Below are 20,096 nucleotides of genomic sequence, written 5' to 3' on the forward strand. Positions count from 1 at the left end.
CTCCTCCCTAAATCCAAATTACCTGATGGCACCCTAACCCTAAAATTCTCTTCCTGCTGTCAGTAATCCTAAAACCCCAATCCCCCACCCTAATCTTAAATCCTAAATTCCACAATTGTTCTCTATACCTAAAACTCTCTTCCCACTCCCTAATCATAAAAGACCCCTCCCTCCCTCTCCCTAATCCCCCACTAGCTCCCTCCCCACAGATGCTTGCCTGAACTCATATTCAAGTTTGAGTGCAAGCAGTGCTCCCTCCCCACAGCTGCAAGCAGCCCTGGTTTCAAAGCAGTGGGTTTCAAATGCTTGGGACTCGAGAGCTTGTAGTAGAACCATTGTCAATTGAGCAGAGCTCCTGTCTTAGGCATCCTCAGAACTTCATGGCTCTCTTGAGAGTTCTCATATTTAGTTGATGAAGATTACGGCATTGTAGATGTATATTACAGGCTTGGTTTACATAATGAATGAAGAGGTCAAAAATGTCTAGATGAGCAATACCAGAGTGGTCAGAGCACATTTCCTTTCGTGTCATGAGGTTTTTCCCAATCTGATACCCATATGAGTTCTAACTTTCATGCTGTTATATACATTTGGGTCCAATCTCCTGTAGTACTGAGATTAGTGTTCAAATGTAGTATTTTTTTATAGTAGACGTACTCCAAATGAGATAGAAAACAGTGCAGTTTTTGTACTTTCCTGTCTTGAAGGTCAGGACATACAAAAGGTTCTAGATTTGTTTGTTTCTTCTCCTACTTTTAACTTGCCCTTAGACACTGGGCTTCTAAAATAGTAATACCCCCCACTAGTTAAAAAAGGAATGCATTAATGTACAAGAAGAGCTGAGCTAAGGTAAGAGGGAGCTAGTCGCAGTATGAAATCAGTGTGCCAATAGGGAAGCAACGTTTTATTCTGCTGCCATTTATTTCCTTACTAACAGCATCAGGAGGAACTGTCAACTTGTTAATTGTGCCTCCTTGAACCTTCATGATGTAACAGACAAAGACAAACTTAGAAAAGAAAGGCAAACAGAAATAAAGTCAGGCATAAAACGGAATGATGATTAAATCATGCATTTTCTGTATGTGGCACACATTGTTAGATTACAGGGAAGGAATATCACTTTTGGAAAGAAAAAATTGACATTCGGGTGGAGTTCTCCTTTAAGAGGAGAGAGCTATTTGAATATACTTCACAGGGAAGGAGTACTTTTTCTTTTCATTCAGCAGTGAAACAGCCTTACGTATCTCTTAAATGTATTTGTTTCTTATGTTATCTGCTTTGAACCTGAAGTATTTAATTGCCCACAGTTCATTATTTTAACAAAAACAAAAGCTAATTTTAGTCAACGGAAATGCTTTAAAACACACACTGTGTCTTTAATAGACAATGGGATTGGGTAACACTATATCACTAGCTGAAGTTTCATACTTGTTTTTCTGTTGGATTATCTTGCATCAAAAGTTTATGCAAATTTATTTTAGTAATAAAAGCTAAGAGATCTATAGGTAGCCCATTTTCTTAGTACACTAATGTTCTCCAAGTTGGGCATTGCAGGGATCTTTCCAAGGGTGGAACCCCCCCCCCCCCCCGATATCAGGTCTCACTACAACCCTGGAGTGTCATTTTCCCTGTAACTCTTCCCCCGTTAGGCATTATTGCTTTTTTATTTGCATTATTTGACCAAGGTGCTGAAAGATTTGGTGCAGATTAATTTTGATAATTCCAAACTGAGAATGAGTCAGATTTTGGTATGCAACAGACTGCATCCCATAACATTCAGTTACCTTTGAATTCTGTTTTCATCACTGAAAGGAAGATAAACTGCACTAACCTTATTCTTGCATCTCTTAAACAAGCTTTATGTTTATAAAATGTCATTCTGTGTCTTGGAATCCTCTTAAATGCTGTGTCTTTACATAAAAATCATTCCTTCACCCCGTAACACTAATTTAGTTTAAGGATTTTGACATCTGCTTTTGCTGTGTTCATGAATGCATGTGACCTTTTGTGTTTCTGTCCTGCAAGTAGTCAACCTGCTGGTGATCAAGAAACTCTCTGGACATGCAGTCCATCAAGCAAATTTGTGTGCAACAACCAATAGTAGGTACATGACAACCATCATTGCTTAATACCTGTTAGCAGCTAAATTAATGCTAACTCAGTAGAGGATGGTCAGATGTCTCCCGAAGGACTGAGACCATGTGTTTCTACTAGTGCATGTATCTGTGTTGCTAAATGAAGACACTGACAGTGGTTGCAGTAGGAACATAGATTTTTGTGATACTAAACTTGTGGTGCATGCCTTTCTTTTCACATAATCCAACTATTCATTGCATTATTTCTTGCCAAAGATATATTACCTTTATTGGGCCGGAACTTTCTGGCTTTCTAAGCATTTTGGCTATGGAAGATTTTATTTGGATCCAAAATTTTGACCCAACAGGAAGTGAGCAACCAAGAGTCTGAGATTAAGAAGTTCCTACAGAAATCCTCTGTGCTTGGGCTTCTTGAAAGATAAGGCTGATCCCCCCCCCCCCCACACACACACAGACTAAGTTTAGAATTCTTCTCCGAGAAGAGATTGGAGTTTAATGCACTGAGTAGATGTAGTATATTTCCCCTGCTGTTGATGACTTGGGTTCATATAGACATCCCATTGCCAGAGGGTCATTTAAAGGGAGAGAGAGTGAGGAATGAATCTCTCCTTTCTTAGCAGGAGGATGATGGATTCCACTCTGTACTAGCAGGAGCGGCCCTAGGTCAGCTGGTGCCCTAGGCAAAAGGGCTGCATGACACCCCCCACCACACTACCTCGTGCCCCCATCCTGGTTTACCTACACCAAATAAATACTGGAAAAGGGCCCCTGCTAGGCCGGCACCCTAGGCGGCTGCCTAGTTGTCCTATGCCTAAGGCCAGCTATGTGTACTAGCATAGAGGAACTTTAGCAATAAGGCCAGAATTCTGAATGAGCAAAGGAGCTCTAATTTCTCCATTGTCCGTCCATGTGGTTGGAGCAGGTAAGTATGGAAATCCATCTCTAAAAAGCAGTTGTTACAGAGTATGAAGAAGTCCAGGATTTGTCAAAAATGTGAAACTATAAGGTATTTTATGGGCCTTTTCACCTGCTGTCAGTGTATTTGGATGAGTCTTGGGAATGTAAAATGTGGAGTTTCATCTTAGATACTTGTAACAAAAAACGTTTTTGTCTTTCATTTTATAACTTGTCTTTAGAGGCAATTTGCAGACTTTGTCATGGTTCTGCTAGAATCATCAGATAAATGCACATGCAGTGCCTAAGTTAAACGTGAGCCTTTCAAGATGTTTTTTATTTATACCAAAGAAAACTGACAGTATAATTGGTTCATAGGTAGGTACTAGGCATGCAGTCCACAAGACAATTTCCCAATTGCCCCAAAGCACTGTCTGGTTAAGTGATTTGCTCAAGGTCACAGAGTAGTAGGTAAATGAAGGTGGAAGGATTCAAACCCTGTACCCTTGCACATGAAACGGCTTACTAATAGGCTAGAGCTTTAGTTCTGTGCACAAACTACCATACTAAAGGCTTTAAGCCCTGTATCCTTGGCATAGAAAGCAGTTTACCAAGGTAGAGCTTTCATCCTCTCTGCTATAACTAGACACCTCAAGCAAATTTATGAATAATGGACTTCTCCTTTTGTCGGCATTTAGCTTTGGACTGCTATATTTTGTCAGCTGTGGAACTTTTGTAACTTGTTCTACCTCATCTATGTAGATTATAGCTAGAAATGTGCAACATGCAGAAAAGATGAATGTATTCCCTTTGATCTCTCACAGTGACATTGTCTTTTTGTCTTCTTTGTGTTGTACAAATAGTTCTTCAGGCATTATTTAAGTAAGGGGGGCCATGCTTTATTCTTTAAACACTGTTTAAGGAATGGTGTCTGCTGTGTGTTCTTATTCTGTAACACTGAAACTTTAACTGTTCCCTTCACAAATTCAGTAAACAGTAGACCCTTGTGCCCTTCACAAATTCAGTAAACAGTAGACCCTTGTGCCCTTCACAAATTCAGTAAACAGTAGACCCTTGTGCCCTTCACAAATTCGGTACACAGTAGACCCTTGTGCCCTTCAAATGACACATCTTAGCTGCTTTTGTACAAATGTTTAATATCATAGAATAAGTTGAAGGATATACTACCAAATAATGAAGTGACCTTATGCCTGATACTCTTTCTAAATTAATGTGGATGCAAACTGTGTAGGGCTTGTCAAACTACTGCTGGAGATGAGAGCTGTATTATCTGTGCATGGTACTGTGCCCTGGACATGTTGTGGTATTTCCACATTTTGCATACCATTCTGAGCAGTTTATAGCGATTGAAGAGGTTGTGTTTCCTTTTAATGCACTTAGCAGTTAAATGAAGATCTTATTATTGTCAGGTATTGGTTGAATATTTGTTCTTTGGGAGCTTGTTTGAGTGTTTGTTCATATTTTGACATTTCTTAGGAACATTGTGGTGTTCTTACTTTTGTGCAGTTGCAGATTTTGCAAATGTTCCTGATGTCACCACTTGTTTAACCAGCAGCGCAACAGATGGGAGTCTGGATCAGCTGGCACCAGGAGAAGGAAATGAACATTTAAAGGTAGGAGTCAGACATCATACGTGGTTTCACATACCACCTTACCAGTTTGGAATTCAGTGTTTAAAAAGTACTAATTTGGGGAAAATATACTTCAGTTTTTTTTAAGTTATGAAGCTGTTTCATTATCAGATTCATTAGGCCATTTTACTACGAAATATTTTATAAGCCCACTGTAATGCAAAAGACTGCCAGCAAAAACTCTATTTGAATGATCATGCACTCATTTGAGCATTTGCTTTTTTGTACACCGGGTAAAAGTGCTCATTCATATGAGGGCTTGCCTTTTCAAACGGTAGCTAATATATAAAAGCAAATGTTGAACAATTCAAAAAGCAAACAAAAGAAGGGTAATCATTTTAGAGAAAATCTAAAATGATTGAACTGTAATTATATTTATTAACTGTGAGATCACACAACAGTGTGAGTAAACAAATTTCCAGGCCCTGCTGCATTATTATCTCGCATGCAAAGCAGCTGACAGGTTGAAAATCAGGGCAAAATGAGCATGTGCTGTTGTGAATATTTGCTGTTACAGCTCATTGATGAGAATTAACTTGCATCTCTGAGGCAGTTGCATTTCTGTTTCTTGAGATGAAAGTCTTTCAGCTTGGTTTGGAATGCTAATAGAGTTTGGGAGTAGTGTTTGTAGTTTTATACACATCCAAATACATTTCATCTAAATCCCAAGACTGACCAGGTGAAGACTTCATGCAGAATCCTTTTGTAAATACTGCACCATGTTTTGTTTTACATAATTGCTGGGAAATTCTTTTTTTTTCTCTTTGGCCCACTACTTTGACTCCTGGTTAGTTGATCATCATCTACCCTTGTGTTACTAATTGACTCGGTCAATACCTTCTTATGCAAGAGGCAAGGTCATACCATATCTTTTTCAATAGATGATTGTTGCCCTAATGAAGAGCAGGAGTCACTCATATGCATGATCTTGGGACATTTTTCTGTTATGCTACTAGTAGAGAGGACCATTGCCTAATGTTTGGCAATATGTCTGTAGCCACAGGATCACCCACCGATTTCCACCAGAGTACACTGTGGCCGTATGCATACTTCCACTCCTCCCCATAGTGTCGGCTAATCAGTCCTCCCTCCCCCCACCTGAGCTGCTAATAGCACTTGGATTGGCTGAGTCTCAGTTACGGCTGTAGTCTTCTGTGCCATGGAGATGGTAAGGAAAAGACCTTCTCACAGGTGCAGATATACGCTTAGGAAAAATTCTTCACTCAGTGCTTGTGGATTGCAGACTGTTTTGAGCATTGTAGTGTCACAGTAGAAAACACTTTTTTTCAAATTAAAATATTTAAGAGGTAAATAAATGCTTGGTTCTCTAGTTTAGGTCCTGTTGAGGCTTCATTCTGCATGTCCTTCATGTCTGTGTTGTTTTTGATGGATCATTTGTGGTTGAGTGACGTTAAAGACATGCAGGTAGGTGCATGCGTGAATGGGTGTGCCTTCTTTGAAGTTTGGGCATCGGGATGGCAACTCGGCACCATAAAAATCCACTGCCAATCATTAGCGGACAGGAGTTCCGCTGTGGCGACCCCTAATCGGAAAAAGCCGAAAGACTTTTTATTGGTCTCCTGTCACCTCCCAAAGATTTGCAGTAGGTGAGTTGTTGATCCTCCAGAGTAGTTGTGTCTGTGTTGACATCTATGATTGGTCGGCTCACACCTACTGAGTGCAAGGATAGACTGTTGGGGGTGTGTGTGTGTGTGTGTGTGTGTGTGTGTGTGTGTGTGTGTGTGTGTGTGTGTGTGTGTGTGTTGGACATCCTGTGAAAGGCTCAATCATACCACCTGAGTACAAGGATAGACTTCTACTGTCTGTCAGCCCCGAATTTGAATGGAAGTGAACTAGTAATCGGAGAATGAAAGGGTGATTAAGTGCTTACTACTACTACAGATGCAAGCAATATGCCAGTTTTTAAAGATCTAGCAGCACAGAAAACAATTCACACAGTTGTAGAGTATGGTGAGCCAAGTTTGTGTACTGCTATTTTAACTAACACACATTGTAACAGCATATTTGAACCTGGTCTGCTTGTGAGAGAATATGCTGCCCCATTTATTATGTGCTTATTTGAACCACAAGAATAAAGCAGGATGCAGTTTAGTGTGTTGCATTTGTTGTCATTGCATGACCTAGCTTGCTGTACATCAAAAGGATTATTTATACAGTATTTGATATACAGGATACTGGTCTTGCAGGCCTCAGGAAAAAAATAAATATGCACATTGTACATTTTTTTTTGCTGTTAAAGTTTATTATCAGACTTTCTCTGAATTTGTCATTTGTGTTAAACTTTTGTATACAAGACCCATTGTATTAAGTACTTTTTTTTCCGGATTGCATTGGGAAACAGTAATTGTAAAATGCATTGTTTAGCTGCCTGTCCCACAACACTGTAACCACCTTTATTATAGTTGCAACGCTGTGCCTTGAGTAGTTTTCTCTAATAACTGGCACTGATTTATCGGGCAGGTTGCAGTACCCCTCCTGAGAAAAGACTGGGTGCAGTAATGTACTTCTTCAGCACCCCCTACACATACACATGCGCACGAGTGCAGAGCACAAATCATTGTGTTTGTTGTGCTTTGCATTCATAGAGTCGCTAGTGGAAGTCTTAAGACGAAATAAGTTTAAAGCAATTGTGTGCTGGTGCATTTGGATGCTTATGTAAGAGTTGTGATTCACTTTTTGTGCTCCGAAGGCAGCTGCCTGTGATCCTGTGTAGCATGCTGAGTGAAGAGGTACAGCTGTTAGCAGAGTGCTGACATCACCACGCTTCCCCCTGAGGGTGCTCTATAATTTAATGCCTCATTTCCTTATTTTTGCCAAAAGTACTTATTAGCCTTGTCATTGGTCTTTTCACACTGTCACTGTCGCATCCCAGGCTCCCAGCCATTGAAAAGCTGCAAGGGGCTATTTACAGAAATGTACTGATCAGAATGTGTTCTGGTGCTGCTTTTGAGGCATACACAAAAAACACATGCAGTGGTTACAGGGAGGGGACGAAGTGCTACACCAGGGTGAGCTGTGCCGTGGCTGAAATCTTTGTTTTTGTTTGTGAATAGCAGCTAACAATTGCAATGGAATAACATTTTTGTGTAGTAAAATGCAGCTTTAGTAAAGTGGAAGGGAAACAGACTGGCTGGGTTTTTCAGTACATTCAAGTGAAAGACGACATCTCTGGTTTTGAGAGGTTCTCCTTTGATACACAGTTTGATGACTGCTAAGCTTAGTTTGCAGTCATTCTTTCTGATGTGGACCCGCTGTCTGTACTTTTATCATATGTTCTCTGGATTCTGCCGCATCTATCTGCTTCTGATTTACTCACATTTGTGGTTATTTTAGAATGTAAGTAAAAAATGGTTATTGTTGCTCTTAAGACTTACAGGAAAGAATTTTATTTTATTCTTCACGTCTGGAGTTTACTCATAGGAATGTTTTAAGGTGTTAGGTAAAAATTCTGTTTTGATTGTCTTATTGCAAAGAAAAACATATTTTCTTAGCTAAGGTAAGCATTTCATTCACTGAGCTCTAACTGTATGAACGAATGGCTGTTAAACTAATTTCATCATTTCATCTTGCTCTTCGCTTCTGTTACAATTTAGATAGATACCTTCTGTCATAAGAATGTGGAGCTCAATGCCATGGTTTGTTTCTTTAGTGTCTGATTGTTGTACTTAAGTTAATAAGTTCCATCCTTGCATACCAACTGTAACATTTGCATTGCTATAGCTTTGAATACTGGCAGCTATCATTCTTGATTAAGGTAGAGGCTTTTGGTTAAATAGCGTGATGTGAACAGGAATATTTTGCTGGCAGCGCTGGAATGAGCAGAGTGCTAAGTTGTGCTTTGTTGTTTGGGGTGCTGATTAAGCAGTAACGCGGTTTGCCAACGCAGAGAGGCACATGTGAACATATGACCCCTTGAACTTCCTGCAGGTTGGTTCTGGGGAGAGTTGACAACACTATTATGTTGTCATTGTTGGTGTGCCTTTACCCCCCACCCCACATGACCTCATGTTTGAATTTTCTTCCAAGTTTTCTTTCTACATTCTGCAATGCAGATGCTCAGAGTTTTGATCTAAAATTGAACAAATATACACTCATTACATCTATAATGCATGATTTGCTTGTTTATTTCTGAGTGAGGGAACTTTTTCACAGATACACTGAGTAAGATGTTGCTGTCAAAATGTAACCCAGTAATTCTTTCCCAATAGTAAAATGTGTGAGGGGGTTGTTAATTTGTAATTACCCCTTTAATTACTTTATGTGAAAATTAAGAAATCAACAGAAATTTGAAGTAATTCTTTTTTAATATGTAGAAGTAAATATTGTTAACAGTAGCTACAGTATTTACTTGTGTTTGTACAAACCAGCACCCTGCTCATGAAATGTCAGTGAAACCTGATTGGTAGAAGCACAGTGCATTAAATCCCATGCTGTGCTTGATATGTCAGTAGTGAATATTGTATACACTTTAAGATTTTATAGATATTCTTTTTTCTGTGAGACCAGTATGTACTTTTTTCATTGCTCTCTTTATATATATATATATATATATATATATACACACACACACACACACACACACACACACACACACACACACACACACACACACACACACACACACACACGGGCGCCTATTTGTAAGTATGTGTGGATTTATTTTATGCTGAGTCTTCCAACAAATAGTGAACATTTTTCTGCTGTTGTATAAAACAGTGATCGGTAAGTTGGGAACAGAATTTCATCGTAAAGTGGGGTTTTAAACTTAGTATAATCACTTCCGACGTGATCATTACTCAGACAAAAGGCAAGTACTGTTTTTGGTACAAACAGTCTTTTTGTGGGAACAAGAAGTATTTCCTTTTCGCCTTTGTTATAAGTCTAGTATTCAGAACATTGTGAATGATTTTGTTGGTTTCAGAGACTTCTGTTTTGAGAAAAGGAGTTGTCTCCCTTACCGAATTGAAAATCCTAATTATTCTGCTATTGCACTGCCTTTTGGCATTTGCATAAAATTTTACAGAAGAAAAAAATCAAAATAGTTTCATTGTATAATCCTCTGCATCAGCAACAGTAGTAGCAGCTCCAGGTAAGGAAGTTTGTTTTACCACCTCCCAAAAAGAATCTGACTTTTACACCCCAGTAATCAGTTTGTCGGTCTGCCAAAACCATTCCTTTCTGCCAGTTAGGAGTCCATCCATTCATCCACAACCTCTTTTTCCATTTTGCACATGGGGTCGGGGTGTCACTTCTGCAGTGACAATCATCTTGAGCCAAGGTTTACACTGCCAGGTGGCTAGCCCTGCTGTGGTAGTTCATTCACACTCATGCATACACTCTCATCTTCGGCCAATTTAGAGTGCCCTGTTTACCTACTGCATGTCTTTGGAATGTGGGAAGAAACCGGAGCACCTGGAGGAAACCCACGTGACTGCAGGGAGGACATGCAGACTCCGCACAGAAGGCACCCCAGCCGAGAATCAAACCGGAGAACCTCTTGCTGTGGGGCAATAACACTAACCACTGCAAAACTGCAACCCAGTTAGGAGTGTAGCACCTAAAAAGCGTGTGTACTTCTTTCACTAAAGAAGCAAGATCATAGTATAGATGTGATTTTCAGCTACTACCTGTCTGCCATCTGGTCACTTTGCAGTGGCACTTTTTTCCCACCTTTTCAGCCCCCTGCAGGGTAGCTGTTTTGTTTCACTTGAGAAATGCTGCATTTTTCAGGCACAAGTCAGTGTGGGGACAGATGAAGTCAGATTACTGTGAAATCCATATCCGGGCTTAGACTTTGTATGACTGAGTGGACAGAAAAGTTGAACTTTGGGCTTGTTCGGAATAAAATGGGAACTACTGCACCTAGACCACAGGGACTCTGCTGTGGGGGTGGAACTGTTGGCAACAAAGCAGGAAAAGGTTCAGTGTTGATCCTTCCTGGACTGCACCACCAGGAGCCGAATGAAAGATTAGTGGCAGTAGAAACAAAATGGTGGCATGTATTATCAGGGAATAGATCCTGAAGATGTAATACTTCCATGCTGCAGACAACACTTTGAGCACTGTGTGCAGGTCTGGAGGCCATAAAAAGAGAGCAACAACATGCTGTTGGAAGGAATCCAGGTGAAATCCACCAGAAAAGTGCACTGGATAATCCGGTACTGGAGAAGCTGGGTCTTTTTAAAGTAGAACTCGAATGAGGTAGGAAGAAATTATTAAATGGACATATGAGATCTTGCTATGACCAGGGCCACTCCAGTAGTAACAGATTCCTGTCTTGCCCCCCTCCCCCCAAATAAGAGAGTTGGCTTCTGTCCACTCTGGTAGATAACCCTCTGCCTCCCCTCTTATCTCGGACTTCTTAGTTGAACCTGGGTCACTAGTATCACCAAAGAAAGCCCCACCCTGCGAGCAGCTGTTTTGTGTCAAAAGGTGCAAGTCTCCAAGGCAGAGGCCATCTTCTGCCACTGCTGGACAAGCGGCGCATGAAATTCTCCTCCTCTTTCATGTACCCACCCCAAAACTTGGAACATTTGACTTGTTCTAGCCCTGAAGGTTTTGTAAAATTTTAGAATTCTTATGGTTCAGAACCAAATAATTTGCTACAAAAGCTTACTGTTGAAGATGCAAGAACCAGAAGGGTTCTATTCCCACATCTGGTAGATGGATTGCTGACACTGTAGTGCAGCCTAAGGGGATGCTGAACTCCTGAGTGTGTCATCCTTTGGGTAAGATGCTAAAACGAGCCCCCATCAACTTGAGTTGGTAGTGGCTCAGCTGGATGTAAAAGATCCCACGGTACCTATCAAAAAGAGCAGGAGAAGCCCCCCGATGCCCTTGTTTTCCCATAGTAGTATAAATACCACCTTGGGCCTCCCTTGAAAAGAGGCTACGAGCTTAGTGGGACTAACCCTAGTCAATAAAAAGGATAAAGTAAATAAATAAATAAATTCGTTGTGAAGGAGTGCGGGATAGTACACCACCAAACAATGTATTAATGTGCTTTAGTTTGGGTTGAGTATAAGAAACTATGGGGACATATTTGGCTGAAGCGATATGTAAAAGGCATTGAGAAAAGATTAAGGTGTTACTGTTTAGGCAGAGGTATTTACAAATGAGAGTGGAGGAGGTCTTTGCATGTTTGGATAAAAGAGTAAAGGATTTTATTAGTATAAGGTTGGAAGTGCAAAATGCAAAAGGAGATATAAAAAGAGCACAAGAGCAAATTGAGTATTGTGGTTCAACACATGAAAAGTAAGAGAGAATGGGAAGTAAAAAAAAAGAATCCAGAACAAGTTAAGGAAAATTTTGAAAAAGAAATTACTATTAGAATTGCATGAAATACTTACAAAAGTAAATGTTGATTCTTTGTCGAGCGCAGATGGTATATGGTATGGACTTTACAATAAGTTAATGGATTAGCAAATAGAGTATTTTGTAAATATACTGAATGAATGGTTGAGAGTAGCATTTGTTTATGAAAAGTTGTATAGTGAGATTAAAACTTATATGGAAAAAGGTGAAAAGGATGAAATAAAGAATTAAGTCCCATCGCACTAAACAACACATGAAGTTTGGTATAAGGCAAGGATGGCATATCGTTTGCATTGGTAATGAATACAATATTGAGTGAAGTAGCTTATAAAATTAAAGATGTTACATATGTCATGCAAAAGGGGTGTTAATTTCAGTAGTTTTTGCATATACAGATGATATAGAATCATAGGAGGTTACTAGGCTATTGGCCCTAAAGCCCTTACAAGCCTGGCCAAGAATTTAGCCCATGTTCCGAAAAGTCAGCACCCAATGTCCCTGTCCAGCAGGAACACAGGTGGAATCTCAGAGGAGTATTCTCTGTTCCCCATCCAGTTATCCAGGGTGCACTTAAGGGTTAATGAGGTACTCCACTTGACATGGAGAGAGAGTCTATTCCACAGAAGGTGGAGTCTCTGGGACACAAATCTGTCCCGCCAACAAGTCCTATTGATGTCACAGACCAGGTTGAGGTCACACATGCGGGTTACTTGAGTGGAGCTTGACTTGCGGATATGCAGAAGTCCTATTAAGGCGTGGTCTGAGATTGCTTTGTATGCCAGACAGAGGTCACCTTTGAGGAGTCTGTATGAGACTGAGTCGAGGGAACAAGGCTTTTAGCCTATCGGTGCAGAGTAGATATTTGAGGTCCTGGATTCTCCTGGTGAGGAACCTCTGTGGTCCCTCCAGCTCCTGCATGTGCTTTGTGAGGTACATGCCGAAAGGGGCACTGTAGTCAATAATGGGTCTTATAAGGGAAGAATACAGGGATGTTACAACCTCCTTGTCCTAAGATGAGAAACCCTTACTAATGAGGTGGACCATGTAGAAAGCTTTCCTTACAGCAGAGGCAATATGGTGATCAGAAGTCAAGTTGCTATCAACCTGGGTGCCCAAGTCCATCACGACTGATTGCATGCTTAGGACCTTATTACTAACGTGATAATTTATGGGGACGTCACTGTCTCCAAAGGGGGTGATGATGCATTTTTTGGCTTTCAGTTTGAGGCCATGTTTCTGGCACCAATCATTTGATTGGGTGAGACCCTCTTGGAGGATGTCCACATCACTAGGGGAATTGATAACAGTGCCCAACTTGTAGTCATCTGCAAAGTTGGTCAGCCATAGCCTACTGATTTTGACCTGCACCTCAGAAAAGTATATCCTAAACAACAGAGGTCTCAAGACCAATCTCTGAGGCACACTACTCATTACAGGTGTACTGCTTGAGGTTGCTTCCTCATCTCTTGCTAAGAACAAAATAGAGATGATGGAATTTTCTGAATGGGAATGACCCTGAAAATGATAAAAGTAAGGGTTTGGGTGATGTGGCAAAATTTGGGGGGGGGGGTGTATTTTTCAGTGAGTGATGTGTCTTTGCTAGGGATATAATCTGGGAAAAATTATGTAGTTATGCAATGGGAGGGTTTGATGAAAGAATTGAAAGAAATACATCTTTTTTGGGGAAAGTATAGATTAGCATTTAGGAAAAAGATTTATCTGGTGAATTGTTTATTAATGGGAAAATAGCATTTATGTCAAAATGTTTATATGATCCCAGAAAATATGAAAAGGAACTTGTGCATTTGGTGTTTTCTTTCATAAGAGTTTCAAGTTTAAATCCAGTGAAAAGGAGGTGCATTGTATACGAGTGAAGATAAAGGGGGGATAGTGGTTACTAAATCAAGTTGTTTATTCTGCTTTTTCAGACTTGTATAGAGTATTAAAATGGGTAAAGAAAGAGAATAAGAAATTAATAGTGAGAGTGTTTAAATAGAAGTACAAAAAGTTCTGGAGATGATGAGAATAAGAAAAAGATTAAAAGAATATGTAAACGACAAAATTAAATAGTTTCAAAAAATTTAAAAAAAAATTGCTGATATAGAGGAAGATAGAAGGATGTGGTTGGATAGTGTAATGAAACAGTATTGTTATGTAATTCCTTGGGAAAATGCACCAGAAAAAAGTGATTAAAGCCATTAACGTAAGGAGAAAGTGCAGAATGTCAGACTTTGCTGTCTACACTGGTAATAAATAGTAAGTTGAAATAGTTTTTTTGTTTTGCGGAGATGACATGGCATGTTTTTTTTGGGAAATGTAAAAGAGTGGCAAAATTTGTGTGAAGAATATATTTTTTTTGAGAACGTTAATGGCATAAATAATATAGATGTGAATATCATTATGTATGGATATTGTAAGAACAAGAATAAAGAATATGTGAGAATGGTGTTGAAGGTTAAATTCTTATTTAGAATGAAAGACTGAATGGAATTTTGTTTAATGGGAAATTGATTTTGGCAGATATATTGGGAAACATTAGATTATGTTTGTGAAGTTATAGAAGAGTAGCAATGAGGATATTAAAAAAAGAAATGTGCATGTAAATATGTTTTTATGTTGTGTTAAATAAAGGACCACTACGTCTTTTGATAGGTGCTGTGAGATCTTTTACATGCACCTGAAGCACCACCAACGGAAGCAGATGGGACCTTGGTTTAATTTCTCACCACACCACCAACACCCACACATAGCAACACTAAACCCACATATGTGGAGGCCCTTAACATTAACCTGCCCAAGCAACAAGGACCTCCGAAGCTGAAACGCAAACAAACACCAATCACAACCAAAGTGTCACATTGCTCACAACACCAGTGTGCCACCCGACAGCAGCCCCTAAGGCAAGACAATGTACCCAACACTTTAGTCATAGGTGACTCTATAGTCAGGCACACTAATGTCCCACTCACCAGGCTGAACAAGGAGAAAATTACAGTCAGCTGCCTGTCGGGTGCCAGGATCCACCACATAATGCATGCACTCAAGTCACTCCACAGCAAGTACAAATATGACTCTGTCATTGTCCATGTTGGAGTGAATGACTTGAGACATACCTTCCTGGACTACATGAAAAGAGACATGGAAGAGCTCTCGGATCATGTGGCCCAGGCAAGTATGACCCTAGCCCTGAGTAGCATACTGTCTTCACCCAGAAAGATACCACAGTATAAGGACAAAATTATTGACTTAAACAATTGGCTAAGCTTCTGGTGTCATTCAGAGGGGATCCAGTATCTGTTTGCCTGGGACGACATGATCGACAGACCACAATGCTTTGCCAGAGATGGTCTGCACCTTTTGCCCCTGGGATTCAGGTTACTGGCTAAGGCTCTTGCCACCCCTGTAGTGCCTTTTGTAGACAAAGTTCAAAGGACAAAACCATCACCATAACAGGTACAAGCATGCAAAATCTGAAGGTAATGCTACTCAATGCTAGAAGTCTAAACCTCAAAATGCACTCTCAAGGCACTCCTAAAAATGGAGAACATCAATATCTGTGCAATAACTGAGACCTGGTTCAAGGCTCCAGAGAGCACCCCTGCAATACCAGGCTACAACTCTTACCACACTTTTGGGCCAACAAACCTGGACCGAAACACTAAAGGTGGAGGAGTGTCCATATTCACCAAGGATATTCACAACACCAGGCTAGTTGCCCAACACAATGCGTCTGAAATTTTCCAGGTGCAACTAACACGAGGTAAGACTGCAATCCAAATTGTAGCTTGCTACAGATCCCCCACCATGCCCCAAGATTCTCACTACACCTTTTTAAACATACTGGAAAATATTAAGATACAACCAAACACCCTAATACTGGGTGATTTCAACTACCCTGCCATTAACTCTTGTACCAACACCTTTGCCCAACGGTTCTTGTAATTCATAAATTCCAATGCCCTGGATCAACTAATCCTTAGTCCCACCAGGGGCTCCAATATCCTAGAGCTGGTCATTACCAGCATAGGAAATCGATGCTCGACACCTATGGTCCACCCCTTCATTGGTCAAGTCTGACCATAAGCTAATCACCCTTGACATCCACATCCAACCCCCACCTCCCCAGTAAGGAAAACTCCATAAAAAACTTCGCCAAAGCCAACTTCATGCTACTCAAGTCAGAAGTGACAAACTTCATGACACCCATGCAGATGGGAACTGAAATTCTGACTGCTGAATCCTACACTATGGCACTGTATGAGCATATCCACTCGTGCATGAATCGTGACATCCGCAATAGAACCAAGATGCTCTCCTCCAAAAAAAAGGAAGCCAATCTGGTGGCCCCTTGCCATAAACAAACTTTACAACAAAAGGAAGAAGCTGTTGCAGAAAAGAGGAAAATCCCAGGATGCAAAAAACTCCCTTACCAGCCTCAGTAAGAGGCTCAGATCCCTCATAAAATCCTCCAAAGCTAGTTACGAAAATAAAATTGCCAAAGATTCCAAAGACAACCACAAGGCATTCTGTAGCTATGTCAAGAATCTAAATGGCAATGCTCAGATTTTCTCTGAGCTACAACAGAATGGCATTAAATATACTGCAAACTTCAGCCCCTAAAGGGCCCATCTCAATACTGAAAGATTGCCAAATTCCGGTAATAACGGCCACACAGGTAAAAAACGCACTCTCCAAAGCTAAGAATACAGCTTCCATGGGACCAGACAACATCCTAGGCTGTGTACTACATTAACTACAAAATGAACTGGCACCTCACAAGTGTCATGTTTAATCATAGCCTCACCTCAGGCTTCGTGCCCACTGAGTGGCGCACAGCTAAAGTTATCCCACTCCACAATCCACCTTGGATCCTGGGAACTACCACCCCATCAGTCTGACGAGCCTGATCTGCAAGGCCATGTAACGTATTATCATGGAACTTATAAACAAAGACATTGGCAACCTTCAAACTCTGGACTCCACGCAGCTTGGGTTCGTGAAGGGCTGATCTTGTCTCCTGAACCTGATTGACTTATTTGAATCAGTCTCCAGTGCCGTGGACAAGGGTCCGTGGACAAGGGTAAGGTGATCCACACAGCCTATCTGGACCTTGCCAAGGCCTTCGACACCATCCCCCATTCTGGAATCATAGATAAACTTACTAAGCTGGGCATTAATCCCTATGTCATTTGATGGGTTGCCAACTGGCTTACTGACAAAACCCACACTGTAAAAGTAGCTGACTCCAAATCCATCTCCAGACAAGTGCAAGTGGAGTACCTCAGGGTTCAGTCCTGGGACCACTCTTGTTTGGCATCTGCTTCTCCGAAGTACAGGCCAACACTAAGGGACTCTGGCAAACAATGTTTGCAGATGACTGCAAACTGGGAGCCATTATTGAATCCCCAAATGATGTGGATATTCTACAAAAGGGTCTTTACAGAAACAGATGCTTGGTGCCAGAGCCATGGGGTCAAGCTCAGTGACAAGAAATGTATAGTTATCCGTTTGGGAAAAAACATGTACCCATGAATTACCACATAGGTGGCAGAACACTAAACACTGAAAGTGTGATAAGAGACTTAGGGACACAGGTGGACATTGGTGTCACTTCGATAACCACATGTCCACAACAGTCAGGAAATACTTCTGTGTGGCACACCTCATCACTAAGGGCTTTTCATCCAGAAAAAACGAGGTCGTTGTCCCACTGTACTCATCCCTCATTAGATCATTATAGAATACAACGCCCCGTTTGGTATGTACCTCTCAAGACATCTGCAATAACTGGAAAGGCCACAGAAATACCTCACTAAAAGAATCACAGGCCTAAAGCCGATGCCCTATGCTGACCATCTAAAAAAGCTCCAGCTACACTCTGTCGCATATCGCCTACTCAGAGGTGATCTCTGTTTAACATACAAGGCCATGTCAAACCCAGAGCTGTTGGACATGCTACACTTAAAGAAATCCCAATCCCTCAGAGACACACGCTCCCGGGATCGAAACCTTGTTATCACAATGAACAAAACATGCTGGAGGGATAGGTTCCTGACCCAGAGACTCCCCAGACTCTGGAATAGACTGCCCATAAATGTCAAGCAGAGTGCCTCTTTGGCCCTCTTCAAAAGAAAACTTGATGATTGGATGGGAGATAGGAAATTCACCCTGGGGATCACGTCAGTCACCCTGCTAGAACAGGGGTCTAGGGAAGTAAATACTGTGGGAAGAAATAGCCAGGGAATTGTTATAGCTAGGCTTATATAGGCCCTAGGGCCAATAGCCTAGTACCAACCTATGAAACAATGGATGACAAACTCAGAAGTGCAGCACCTCTGTAATACTGCACTGCAGTGTCAGCAACCCAGTCATCTGGTGTGGGAATAGAACCCACAGCCTTCTGATCTTCCAGCAGCAAAGGTGTGTGTGCCATCTGTTAAGAAACTGACACAGCTAAGCTTAATATTAATTATTTTGATGTTGATTAACTGTCTGTTGATGTTATGTGACTACAGCAAGGTATATAACCTGTGGTCTGAATAATTTTCAATTTTGGTGAAATTTGTTTCTGAGTGAAAGTGCTTAACTAAAAGCTAGTAAATTGTTTGGTGGTGCATTGTTCCACAGTGTGCTTTTTTTGGGTCTTGACTCATGGTTCAGTGTTTACTAGTACTGTTGACAAGGCTTGTTCTAATGCTAGCCATGCTTGGATGCAAGATAACTTTCAGTTTAGCAAAGAACATTAAGGATGTGGATTGCTATCAAGCTTCATTGTGTAAGCCTGAGTGTGACTCCCTCAATCTTCAGTTGTATATTACATGACTCAGAGCAAGTAACTTAACTGGAAAGTGCCCTAGGATTTGCCTGAAGGCAGCCAGTTGAGAGCAGTGAGTTTACCCTGTTAACAGATAAAAATTCCTTAGCCTTGTATTGTCGTCCAGCAAGGTTTTTGAGAATTTCGTCCAGAGCTGGAAGAATTGAGAAAGGTTGACCATTGCCCTCGTGATTGCTATCTGTGATTTCCATAGCCTTGCAGCCTTCTCCATCTTGACCGAGCAGATGTTCACTTCCCTGGGACATCAGCACTCTCCCAGTACAAAGCTGAAATTCAGCTGCACCATTTTTAGGTCTTTCTTGCTGCAATGTGATTATCATTGTGTTTATGCTCGACATAATCAGTTGGATGGTTCAGCCTGTTCATCTAGTGCATACAGACAAGTACCTTTATGATATCATCTGTAAAACCCATAAGCCCAGAGTTATGTCTTCCCAATGTTTAGGGAACCTATTCCAAAGTTAGTAAATATGATTTTGTACTTTGTTTTGGATTGAAGTCGGATGTCCCACATGTTTTTAGGGTATGCCCACTAAAAAAAAGGTGTGTGTGCTTATGGTAGGCAAAGTCCACATAAAGATTAGCATGCTAAGTGTGTGCTTTGTCTGGGACCTGATTGTGACATTGCCTCATGTGGTATTTTTTCTAATTTTAGCAAGAAGACCCTGAGTTAAGACAGCTAGCTCTCCAGAACTATTCTGATAAGAAAAGACTAGAGGACTAACAAAAAAAGAAGACGACTAGGGACTTGGTGCAACCCCTCTGTACATGCTTATTACTATGCCAGAGTTCAGTGTACAGCAGGTATCGGTGAGAACGTTTCTCACTTTGTGCAGGTGCAGAACCCCCTCAGGACAGTCACAGCACTTCTGTAGGATGTTTCTCACTTTGTGCAGGTGGCAGAACCCCCTCAGGACAGTCACAGCACTTCTGTAGGATCTCCAGTTGCAGTCAGGGATTGTACAGTGGGATCGAGCACCTGGCTGTTTGCCTTCCCTTCAGGGAAAGATAAAACTGCAAAGCCGTGCTGTTCTCTCCCCCTGCATGCCTGCTTCAAGTAGGACCATAAGGAGCTATTCAGGCCCCTGGATCAGTGGCTTCATCCTTAAACATCCGTGGAGCTGCTACTCTGATGGTGAAGAATTTGGAATTGATCCACACAGCTACTCAGGTAGGTAAGTGGGCTACATAGTTGACTGTTATGCTACAGATATATCATCCAGAGCTGCTGACACAGAGTCAGTAAACAGAAAAAATGGTTAGCTGAAGACACAGATCCTGCCA

General features: G+C 41.1%; 1 protein-coding gene across 6 annotated transcripts in view; it reads left to right on the plus strand.

The window, feature by feature from the left end:
* TIAM2 (TIAM Rac1 associated GEF 2) overlaps positions 1 to 20,096 on the plus strand; it is a 2,099,243-nt gene that overhangs the window by 1,733,700 nt on the left and 345,447 nt on the right. For 5 of the 6 annotated variants that reach the window (XM_044063392.1, XM_044063388.1, XM_044063400.1 and 2 more), the window contains one exon: positions 4,518 to 4,624. In XM_044063392.1, coding sequence (XP_043919327.1) covers positions 4,518 to 4,624 — 107 coding nt within the window. Of the gene's footprint in view, positions 1 to 4,517; positions 4,625 to 7,567; positions 8,000 to 20,096 lie in introns of those variants that run through there. The other variant, XM_044063408.1, reaches the window with a different exon arrangement.

Source organism: Protopterus annectens, chromosome 1.part0 (genome assembly GCF_019279795.1).
Source record: "Protopterus annectens isolate FY-2018-M chromosome 1.part0, PAN1.0, whole genome shotgun sequence".
Taxonomy (NCBI): Eukaryota; Metazoa; Chordata; order Ceratodontiformes; family Protopteridae; genus Protopterus; species Protopterus annectens.